Source organism: Manacus candei, unplaced genomic scaffold, assembly GCF_025592945.1.
Source record: "Manacus candei isolate 608988 ecotype Guabito, Panama unplaced genomic scaffold, ASM2559294v1 h1tg000037l, whole genome shotgun sequence".
Taxonomy (NCBI): Eukaryota; Metazoa; Chordata; class Aves; order Passeriformes; family Pipridae; genus Manacus; species Manacus candei.
In genome coordinates this window covers 7677306-7688936 of record NW_026138085.1, presented here as the reverse complement: position 1 = coordinate 7688936, position 11631 = coordinate 7677306, and the positions used below count along the sequence as shown (strand labels likewise).

The 11631-nt window shown below is 41.1% G+C and overlaps 2 protein-coding genes across 2 annotated transcripts in view; one reads left to right on the top strand and one right to left on the bottom strand.

Annotated features, from left to right (window-relative positions):
* The window catches only part of LOC127473848 (sulfate transporter-like), a 335874-nt gene that overhangs the window by 140049 nt on the left and 184194 nt on the right, over window positions 1-11631 (top strand). The window lies entirely within an intron of this gene.
* LOC127473865 (ovomucoid-like) lies at window positions 2278-6539 on the bottom strand. Its single transcript, XM_051793997.1, has 4 exons — window positions 6292-6539; window positions 4675-4694; window positions 3409-3536; window positions 2278-2879 (listed from the first exon to the last, which is right to left on the bottom strand). The coding sequence occupies exons 1-4, from the start codon at window positions 6344-6346 to the stop codon at window positions 2834-2836; spliced, it is 249 nt and encodes an 82-aa protein (XP_051649957.1). The 5' UTR covers window positions 6347-6539; the 3' UTR covers window positions 2278-2833.

Sequence of the window (11631 nt, the reverse complement as noted above, 5' to 3'; positions counted from 1 at the left end):
GTCCTGCAGAGGACACACCAACAATCCCACCATGTCACTGAGAGCCTTGTCCAAACACTCCTTGAGCTCTGGCAGCTTTGGGGCCGTGACCACTGCCCTGGGGAGCCTGTTCAGTACCCAACCACCCTCTGGGGAAAGAATCTTTTCCTAATATCCAACCTAACCCTTCCCTGACACAGCTCCAGCCATTCCCTGGGGTCCTGTCACTGCTCACACAGAGCAGAGATTGGAGCTGCCCCTTGTGAGGAAGCTGCAGAGCCCGATGGGGTCTGACCTCAGCATCCTCCCAGAACAAGCCAAGTGCCCTCAGCTGCTTCTTGAGGGCCCCTCCAGACCCTTCACCATCCTCCTGTCTCTCCTTGGACACTCTCTAATAACTTTATAAGTGATACATTACCTGAAGAGGCTTTAACCTGCCCCAAGAGCTCTGAGAGTTGCCTTTGCCACAGTGTATTGAGCATTATATGGTTCTATTATTTAGGCCATTTATCTTCTGCTAAACAAAGAGGAAATTTTGCTACTTTCATGATTTTTTGCAAGGAAATTCATAATATTTGAAACTGAAGAAAGAGGAAAACAGTGGCCAAAAATCGATTTGTTAAATCTGTTCAGGTATGAGCCCAAAAGACCAGAAGTCATTAGGTGCATTAGCACAAGTAAGGAAGGTGTCATGATTTAACCCCAGCCAAATTTATTATAGCACTGGCATTTCTATTTTTTTTTAGGAACTCAACTATCTGATTTTCAGGCCTGTGTCTCATTCCTTGTCTTAGAAAGGAAAACAAAAAAAATTTAAAACCTTACTATGAAAACTCTGTCCTCCACATATAAATGCATCAGGTATATACATCACATATACAGATATATCAATGATATCAGTATCTTTTTGATGCAAAGTTTTGAAAACTCTAATCCTCCATGAGTGCAAGATCTTTTCTATTTTCCATTCAACACCAATATCTGGCTCCCTCTATTTTATTTTCTAGCAAGCAGGACCCGAGCTTGTTTTACCAGCTCACTAAAGCTACGTACATTTTTCCTTCCCCTCATTTCCATGTCATTGCTCCATCACACAAACTCGACTGTCCAGATTGTCCAGCCACTTCAGCATTTACTTCAAGTGTCATTTGCAGCAATTTGCAAATGGTGTTCTTTGTGCTGGTATGCGGCAGAAGCTGCTTTTCATTATCTGCAGCTATGGGCCAGCAGGAGCTCATAAAAAGCACTCAGTGTGGGAAAGTCTTGATCTCCAGCTGCCCTTGTCTCAGATAAATCACGTCAGAAATTATCAAAAACAAATTAGAGTCCCAGAAGTGTGGTTTAGACCTCTGACTTACAGCTTCTTGAATCATTCTGGAGGATGTGCGTAGGAAATTTTGCATCTTAGGTTTGGCCCAGAAGCACAATCAGTTAAATATCTCAACATACTAAAGCAGAGGGTGTGAATATCCACTTAGGCTCTAACTAGCTGAGCTAGAGGGCAGAAAGTATTCACAAATAGTCTGCTGGATTTTCTGACATCATGAGGAAAGCCCAGAGTTTGCCTTTGTTTTCTCAATTTGATCTTTCTTTTCTTATTTTTATCTTTTTTTCAGTCAAGATGAACTGTTGTGAGAACCTCTTTAGGTAGACTGTCCAGAGCCACAAGCCTCTGAGCTATGAGAAACTTTTACAATATTACCTTTCTCATTGCATTCCTGCTGCCTAATTGCTGGGACCTGGTTTCCATATAAACAGAATTCATGATAGGGATGGATTTATTCTGTGTTCAGCAGTTCCAAAATTTTCCTCCTGTGTAAGCCCAGTGAAGTCAGTCATTCATCAGTTTTAATTCTGGGAAAATGGATTCCCATGACAAACTATTCAAATGTAAAAGACACAAACTGGCTTAATAATGAAGAAAATAAGGATGTAAGGCAGAACAGAAATTTCTTTAGGTCTAAAAGCCACCAACTTATCAGAAGTGAAAGGAATCATTAATGATCACATTTAAATGACAGGATTTAACAGAGATACTACTCTGAAGCTTATACAGTCTTACAGTGTACTGGATTTGATTCATTTAAAGGAAAAAAAGAGGCAGATTGAAGGGTAAATTTCAGTAACATGAGGCCATCTAGTGGAATACAACTTTTGTCTTGCAGACTTGATTTTTTTACCTCTGGACTTAGTCCCTGCTCCACAATAGTTTTCTATAACTTGGGAAATACTTGTTACTAAAGGATGCAATAAACTTATTCTCTAGGAAGTTCACCATGGACAAAAGCAAAAGAGTTAATGTTTATTTTAATAAACATGCTAAACAACATAAATGAATCAGAATTGCACAAAGGTAAAGGAAAAATAAGCATTTAAAATTTAGCTACAAAACTGGAAGAGTCAAAGCACTACCTAAGAAAGCTGAAACCTTTGGAAAAAGGTATCTGCTAAAATTTCTGGATAAACGGAAGAAAACATTTTATCAACAAGGGGAAGAGAGGCCATGCCTGCACTGACTTGTGTCCACTCAGATGGGGTGGCGTCGTCAGAAGATTTGAACTTCAGCTTTGTAGACCAATGTATAATGAAGGGCTCATGTAAAATCAACTTTCCTGCTACAGGAACAGGAATGCTCCTGAGAATCCCAAGGAAGTGCTTTTCAGGGAGGACAGAAGCGTCAATCTCAGCACTTTGGAGTGGAGCAAAGCAGCAAATGAGAGAACACAGGTGAAAAGCAGACTTTATGCTTTGTTTGCCACCATCAGCACAGACAGGATGAATGAAATCCAATTAAGAGACTGTGGTAGGGCAGTGTGAAGCTGTTCTCAGCACTCCTCTGTCATGCAGAGCTCCTTCAGCAGACCCCTGCTTGCTTCACGCGTAAGGCACCTCTACTTCTCCTGTAAAGGAAGGGAAGAACATCAATATTGCAGATGGAAAGCTCAACATCATGCACTGAAACCTCTCCAAAGCCCTTTGCTAACAACTTGCTAACAGAGAAGACACCATAAACATTTGTAGCAGATGTGAGGGCATTGATCTGTAAACAACTTTCCTTTGAAAATTATATATTTTATCCATAAATAGCAAGGTATTTCCAGAACCACTTTTGAATTATATGACTCAAGCTAGGTCCAGGTACCATGTTCAGCCTGTGTTGCTCATTGGACTCTTCTCCTTACTGTCCAACTTCTACAGTTCCTGCTACAATAGGAATTTGCTCACACAGATATCAAAGTCATTTGTTTAGACCAGTTGGACCTTATAGGCAGGAGAGGTAATTAATCTGTAAAGATTAAGCAAAGGAACAGAGAAGTAGCGACCCTGAAAAAAAAAATGATAGCACTTAGGTGGAATGGAAATCCCAGATAATTCAGCTAACCTCAGATTTTGGCTAATTCAGGAGTAATTAGGTAGAGTTGTACTTACAGGACTGCTTTGCAGAAAGAACATTTGTTGTTATATGTTTTTCCATCAGAGCCGCAGAAGGGTTGATAGAGCCTTTCGCAGTAAATGGGTTTTCCTCTCTCTAACCTCCTGTATTCACTGCAGTCCACCTGCAAATAGAGTGTCATTTTTCTTTGAATCCATCTTTCTCACATTTTCCGTTCACCTACAGAAATAATGAATATATGACATTTTTGGACGCACTTGTCAGCTGCTCTAGAGCAGCACAGTCAATGAGGCTTCGCCATTTGTATTAGCTGAGCCTAAGCCTCAAAATAGAAATGTTCCTTATCACAGAGATGCGTGTGATGATGCCTGTGACACACACTGAGCACCTTTAAGGACTGTGCTCTCCATCTGAATAGCATTACAGTCACTGGAAAAAATATAGTTACAGAAAAGTTGAGTATTAGTTGAGTATTAGTACTTTTTTCTAGCTGATTGCAGGTGAGATTACTTCTTGAGGCTTTCTTTATTGCACAATATCAGCTCTTGATGCTTTTTACACTGGGGGAAACTTCTACCCAGGTGAAATTAAAGTCCTTTTCAAGTATTAGCATGAAAAGGAATTGTTGGAGGCCTCATCTGATAGCGGGACTGTATTCATTACAGACTCAGACATGAGAATAGGACTACAAATGTCCAGTCGTTTCTTGAACACCTCCTAGGATGGTGACTCCACCACCTCCCAGGGCACCCCCTTCCAATGTTTGACATCCCTTTCCATGAAGGAAATCCTCCTGAATTGTGCTAATATGGACCCAGCTCTGTGTGAGGGTGATTTTTCATTCCCCACTATTCATCACTGGGCTCTGAAAGGTCTTGTCCCTGCTCATCCGAGTAAGGATTTTTTTTCTTGGTGTCTCATTTCTTTCAGAGGTTGACCCCAGGATGACTCCAGCATAACCAGAGAGAAATTAAAACCTCCAAGTGCCAGACTTAGGACCTGAAAGTCATTAAGAAAGACTTGCAGCATCATAATCAGATAAATATTTTTAAAAATCTAGATTTCTCTGACTTAAAATTTGTCCTTGCCCAGCTTCTTGCCCAGAATATATAACAGGTAAAAGCATCTGGAAGTTGTCAGGGCAACTGTATGAAAACCACATATCTCAGAGTTGGGGATTTCTCACTGAAATCTCAATACATGGCTAGCAATTAATTAAAGTTTAACACGTTTGGTTTTTTCCTGACCTCATGTTGTTACAAGCTATATAGTTTTATCCAGAAATAAAGAAAATTACTCACTTCGTTCTCTTTGTCAGCATCTGCAATAAAACAGAATCACAAAGGATAAAATAAAAACCACAGTTAATGAACACTCAGTTTCAAATCAGGATGATTTCATTAGTCTCAGCCCTTCCAGCAACACCAAGTCTTTTAACTCCTTGAAATAAATACTGACAGAGCTTTTCAGTGTTTAATAAGACACAGGTGTCAGAACCTATTAAACAAGTGGACATTATTCTAGTATTTACCTCAGAAACCTCTATCAGCTGCTAGCACAGCCTCTGTTGTAGAAGCAACTGGAGCTATTGCTCCCCCTTTCACCACAAAAAGATTGAAGCCCGAGAAGTCAATATTATATTCAATGGCCAGTCTGTTCAGGATAAACTGGTTGTTGAACATGACTGGGTTTTAATTCCTAAGTTTGTAAAAAAAGTTGCATGTGGTTGTAAAAAAAATCACATGTTCCTTTTATGCTTTGATTTTCTGTCAGTAATGAGGATAAAACTTCATTAAACTATAATATTAAATATATATAATAATGATAATCCAATTTGGATCATAATACCACTTTAAAAAGTGACTTCCTTTGCTGGTCAGTACAGATTCTAAACTGATTGGCTCCTATTTTGTACACACATGGCATCTGATAGAATGGAACCCTGTTCCGAGGTGGGGCTTCAAGGAGCTGCTTCAAACAATGCTAATTACACCTCCCACAAAGTAATCAAGTGCCATTGGCATGTCTCCATTATGGTGACACATTTGTTACTTTCTTTAGGAATGTGTTTGTTCTCCTGTCCTGTAATCATCATCCTTGGGGATTCCAAGGGGTAAAAGTTATCAGGCAGAGACTTCTGTGCAGAAGGAGCAGGAGGAAAATTTGTTATGGCAATACAGCTCTAGTACTTTGGACTAAATGTGGCTTTTCCTGATCTTTAAAGCCATTAAACTTTCCACTGGAAGTTCCTTTCATGGAGCTGTTTACATTGTCTCATCAAATAAAGTTGTTCAACATAAAGAAAACTATCATAAATAGTGCTCCATGTCAAATTTCAGTTTGTGTCACCAGAGGTTTGACAGTTTTCATTATTCTGGAATTGGATTAGATTTAATCCACTTCCCCCAAAACATTAGGATGTTATTTTTTCTCCAGCTCCCTATTTTATCACAGAGCAATCTGCCCCTCAAAGCTCTCTGCAGCCTGGCAAACTAACAGTATAAAGAGGTGGTTTACAGCTGTGTTATGTGTCCAGTGCATAATCAACTGTCCCCTGCGTGGTCAGTTTGGCAGGAGAAGGACCTCATCAGCTCCAACCTCCCTTCTCAGTTAAAATTTAGAAATAAGTAGGTAAAACCAGCTGTAGTTCTGAGGCTTTGCAGTTCTTTTTAGTCACAGTGCAGAATGCAGCTCTGATTCACACCACCACCAAGGAATAGGTTTCATCCACTCAACTAGGCAACTGTACAGCTGGCACAATAGTGTTTGATAAATAGAACACAAGCCTAAAATTTCACTTTCTGTCTCCCACCCAGCTCCAGGAACCATTGCTCGCTGTCCCAATACAGTGAGAAACTTGCAGTCTTTAGACATAAGAACTATAATATATTATCAGGAAATACAGGAGGGTTACTCACTTGCCAAGCAAAGAACTGCCAGAGCGAGGAGCACAAAGACTCCTGTTGTCTTCATGGCCAGCAGGGGTTCTTGACCTGTTCCACAGCCGGTCTGCCCTTCAAGTATTCCAGCACGTTTAGCTCCAGTGTGTGTCCATGTGTCTGTGGGAGCAGATATTTATATACACACGCACAAGGTGCAGGAACCCTGGTGATGAAATCCTCTCACACAGAACATAATTAGAAGAAGGTGTTGCCCGTGTAGTGTCAATAGGATGTCTTCTGTATAAGGTGAAGGTCATGAGTGTCCTAGCATGGATTGTGTTGATAGAGCAGATGTATTGTTCCTTGGCTAAGCCCCTTGCCTAATTAACTGTTCCATCTCTATCAGCAAGTCCAATGAGTGACTCAGTATTGTGGTTACTTGTTGCTGTTGTGGTCTGTTATTGTTTGTTGACTCTTAAAGATGAACATAATTCCCAGGGGAAAAATAATTCTTACTGGGTGTGTTCTAAAAGATTCATCCCAGTGGAGCTGAAGTCCTTAATTCCTGTTGTCTTGATGCTTTGGAGCTGCCTGTAACCTCTGTTTAAGGGCAATGCTGATTACTATGGCTGTGCACTGAGCCCCTCTAGGCTGCTCTGGAAAAGAATGTTTCATTTGAACACCCTAAACTTCACAAAAAGCCCAGAGAATCCTTCAGTGTTCCAGTGTTCTCCTTCCTTTAAAATTCTGCCACTTTAGAGATGAGAACCAACGCTCTGTGAGAGAAAGAGCAAAGATACCACATGGCACTGCCTGGCAAAGAGCAGAGATGAGTTCAGAGCCACTGGGTATCCTGCTGAGTTACTGCCTGGTCTGCTGTCGTGGAGGAGATTCCTCTACCTACCCCTCTTCTCCTATTTTCCTATTTCCAGCACAGTAGGAGGGATTCTTTAAAAAAATCCAACATACCATTGTATTAGTGACTTAATCAATAGACATCATTTTCTGTCTTTTATAATATAGGTCAGGTCAGGGGGAGAATCACATCTGAGGCTTAATTTTCATAAAGTTCAAAGTAATGTGGAGTTTTGAGCCGATAGTTTGGTTTGAATCCATTCCTCCAAAATCGTCTTGTCTTAGTGCAGTTGTGCAAATTGTCTCGATAGGAAAGATCCCTGCACACTACTACAATTCACAGCATTTCAGTGATCACCTTCCCTCACTGCAAGGAATTGGGGCCATATGTGCTAATTCCAGGAAGACAGAGAGGACTGAAAGTTCTTACAGAAAAGGTTGTAATAGGTCAAATAGACCTTGGGCCCCACTAATATATCCCAAGAAGGATAAATATCATCTTGTCTTTAAGGATTATAGGTAGTTATTAAATGGCTAATTTCTCATCACTTCATGGGATGAAAAATATAAATGTCATCAAATTCAAGTTCCAGGATAGGTAAAGATCTAGTTTGAGCTGGAGCCCTGTAATTCAATACCTTTACTTCAGTGATTTAATATTTAATTTTCCTTTGTTCTTAACTTGGACACCTGTGCACGTTCCTTTGAAGTTGAGATCACAAGAGACAGGCTGTCTGGGACAGGCTGACTGGGGTCAGTCTGGATTCTGCTTTGGGATGTCAGTGAAGTTTTTGTACTGTAGAGTCCAAAACCTTTCTGAAGAGCCTGGCAAAGAGCATGTACAAACTCGTGGAGAGTATTCAGGACATGTTCATTGGTTGATGGACAATTACCAGCATTAGGCAATAAGAGCAAAACTCAAAGCAAGCCGGAAGTTACTCCTAATCTGAATAGTTTTGAGCAAACAAGACTCTTGAGGAAATCTTGAAACCGTGAAACTGCAGCTTGACAGAACACACCGGTTCCTTGACACCGGAATGAGGAAATCTGCCACTCTGGTTATGCTCTCTTGTTCTAATGCAGTGCTCCACAGTGTCCTGTCTGATGCAACCTCAATATCCATCCCATCCCGCCAGCAGAAGAGTATAAACATCTGCTTCAGGTCTGCTAAGTTGATGTAGGAATCTTTTCTGAGGCTAGTGCAGGAAGAGATGACTTTTGGAGGTGGGAGGGGACCAAAACCGGAGGCAGATTTTAAATGAGATTTTTCTTAGCATTTGAAAGTTCCCTTTCTATTGGAAGGCTTCCTAATGCTTATTCAGTGCCCCATATCAGGAAAGCCATGGGGTGAATGTTTTTTTCTGGTAATGTTTAGGTGTATTGTTAGAGCTTTTGAATCAAATAAAGATTTGTTTCCTGAACAGTGGACCTTAAGCTTTGTAGGGCTTGCCTAGACCACTCAGATAGGAGGGACATAGTTGTGATGAGAGGCTGTGATATATTGTAGGGTGTGCAAACAGCAGCTCACTCACAGCAGGGGCTCAGCTGAAATTCTGAAGATTTTTGTGTTTTGAAATATCAAAGCTGTCTTAGAGCTCTGAGAAGAAAAATGCCCTACTGAGAGAGCAACAGTCTGTTTCACTTTCTGCAGTGAGGTGTTACTCACATGCAGAATCTCAAACTGAAGCTTGGTAAATAGTAATGGCACAGAACACTTACTGCAACTTCAGTTTAAAAGGAGACCAAAGCCCCTGGATCTCTATTCCTCGCTTTGAGAATGGGCAGAATTCACATCAGCCAGCTAGAGAAAATAGTCACTATTTGACTGAAAAAATGCTTTATCTGAGGCATCTTTCTTGTCCAAACTTGTTGTTTGCCCTGGTAGCTCTTTACATGGAGCTGGTCTGACAACCTGAGGCCTGTCATCCTCAGGCAGACTGAAGGTTCACTTATATCAGAGTGCTGTGCTCAAGAACTTCCAGTGGCATAATGGGAAGAGACCAGTTTCCATGGTGTGCAAGTTGGACATGAGTCAACAGTTTGCCCCTGTACTGAACAAGTCCAGCTCTGCATGCTGGGCTGTATTAGTAAGAGTGCAATTATCAAGTTCAGCACTGGTGAGGCTGTATCTGGCATTCTAGGTACAGTTCTGGGCTCCCTGGCAGAAAAAAGGCACTGAAATACTGGATCAGAACCAGTGAAGGACCAACAAGGTGTTTAGAGGGATCAAGCATGTGTCATGCTAGACAAGCTTGAGAGAAGTGGTTTGACAAGGTTGGAGAAAGACAGCAAAGTCTCATTTTCAGCTGCTCTTTCAGGATGTGCAGAGAAGACAGGAGCCAGAGTCTTCTTGGAGGTGCACAATGAAAGGAAGAGAGAGAACAGTGCAAATTGCAGCAAGAGAAATTCTAATTAGATATGAGGAAAACAAATTTCACAATGAGAATAGTCAAGAATAGGAACAAGTTATCCAGAGATCATTGGAGATACTAAAAAATGGATCTGTTCTGAACTGGCCATAGTCTAGTGATGGGTGTGGGGTGTGGGGAACCAGGTGACCTCCAATGGTCCATTCCAAGGGAACTGATGCTGTGATTCCCACAGGAGAATGTCAAGTGTTGCTGACAGGCAGCTGCTCAGGGACTTTGTGGCATATTTGTCCTTAGGAGTTAACATTTGACAAAGCAGACACTGACAGTAGATTAGCACAATGGATTGATTTTATCTACTTGGAAAACATGTTGTTTGTTGGAAAACAAGTGTTCAGATCTGTTTAGGAATAGCTGCTTCCCAAAGCTGTGTCAGTAAGGCCTCTTCATCACACCTAAAACTAATTTAGAAATTTATAGGAAACACTCTGTATCTAAGATTAGTGAGTGAAATTTTGACCTAGTCAGCAAACTCATGAATACTTCTAGGTTAATTGTGGGCCTCTCATATTTTTCTACCTTTATCTTTTCCTACCTTTAGCTTCATATCTTGTCTTTTTATCTCTTCAAGTTGATCTTTAGAAGAAGAAAAAGTAATTACATGGTGTTACATCTGGTAAAATATTAGTGCATATTTTTCCGAGAGTAGGACAATTCTTCACAATTATTCATATATTGCTTTTAGATTTGGAGTGCTGAGTGGAGCACGAATGGGATGCCAAATATGCTGCTGCAGCACGTCATTAGTTAAGTGCCTGCTTTATTCTGCATGGGAGGGTGTTCTGTGGCTGCATTCCAGAACAGTAACCTGTTCCCATTCATCTGATGGAGTGCCTCCCATTGAGGACACCAACAATGGTGAAAAAATGGCACGTGGAACAGCTAATAAAAATATTCTCACGCACACCACATAAACCCCTGAAGAATGTACAAGCCAAGATAGACCCTGCCATGGTCACCCGCGTCGGTGATTCCAGCGCGTGTTTACTCGGGACGCGGCTCGCGGGCTCCCTCAATCCTGCTCTGGGTGGGTGGTTTGGGTTGTCCGCCCATGTGCAATTAACATATCAGACTTTTGAAGTCTTGCTCAATGGAAGGTTTGAGAATCAAGTGATGTGTTTGTTAAGGCATCAAACTGGGCCAAAACAGTATTTGCCTGAAGGAAGGTGAGTTTCCCATTTTCCACACCTTAAGAGAGATCAAAGGAGCCTTTCTTTAACACTGCAGGTGTCAAGGCAGGACAGATCCCTGCTGAAGGTTTTAGGTGTTATTTCAGAAAGTAAAAAATAAACCCAACACCTCTCTGCAAAGGCTGATGCTGAGCTTTACATTTTTCTTTGTATCTTCTGATATCTCTAAGATACAATACAAGGCTGTGATCCTGTTATCCTGCAAGGAACTTGTGGATCCTTAGAGTTACTTAGTGCCATACCACTGATGGTTCTGAATGGATTCTTCACAGGTAAAACAAAACAAGCATTAACACCTTAACACTTACACTGAATGTATTGAATAGGACTTATTTTAAATTGCCTTAAGATGCAATTCCCAGGTGTTCAGCCCTTTGAAGTTTGGTCACACTGAACTCAGTCAAAGTGACATGTTTGAAGCAAGGTTTCTTTTAAGGTTTTTCATGTCTCAGAACAAGGTTGGAGGATATACACTGGGTTTGCCTGTATTAAAAATACCATTACTTTTATAAAAGAGAATATACAACTTACCAAGAAAAGGGATAGGATGAAGGTCAGCATGGAAGAAGGGATGGATACCAAGCATTTGGACCTGAAATCTGTATTCTCCCACAGAACACTTAATTAGACATAAGCCTTTTTTCCCCCTTTTGCTGCTAGCAAGTGCCTGCCTGCCCAGCTGAAGCACTTAGAGGATAGCAAGTTCCTACTGTAACCAATTAGTGCCTCATTAAGGACACCAACTATTTGTCAAGCATTCCTTAAGATGAGGAGCTCCCACAAAAAGCCCTGAAGGGAATTAGTCAGTCTCTGTTCAGTGCAGATTTAGGGAGGTGTGGTAGGCAAAACCTAAAGCCACAGGTTGAGTGATGAGTATGAATAGAAAGCTGGAGGAGCTGCCC

Coding starts and splice junctions, on each gene's coding strand:
- LOC127473865 (XM_051793997.1), bottom strand. CDS start 6,346: ATGAAGACAACAGGAGTCTTTGTGCTCCTCGCTCTGGCAGTTCTTTGC. Junction 4,695..6,291: donor GGCAGTTCTTTGCTTGGCAA/GTGAGTAACCCT, acceptor GTTTTATTGCAG/ATGCTGACAAAGAGAACGAA. Junction 2,880..3,408: donor TCTTTCTGCAAAGCAGTCCT/GTAAGTACAACT, acceptor CTTCCTTTACAG/GAGAAGTAGAGGTGCCTTAC.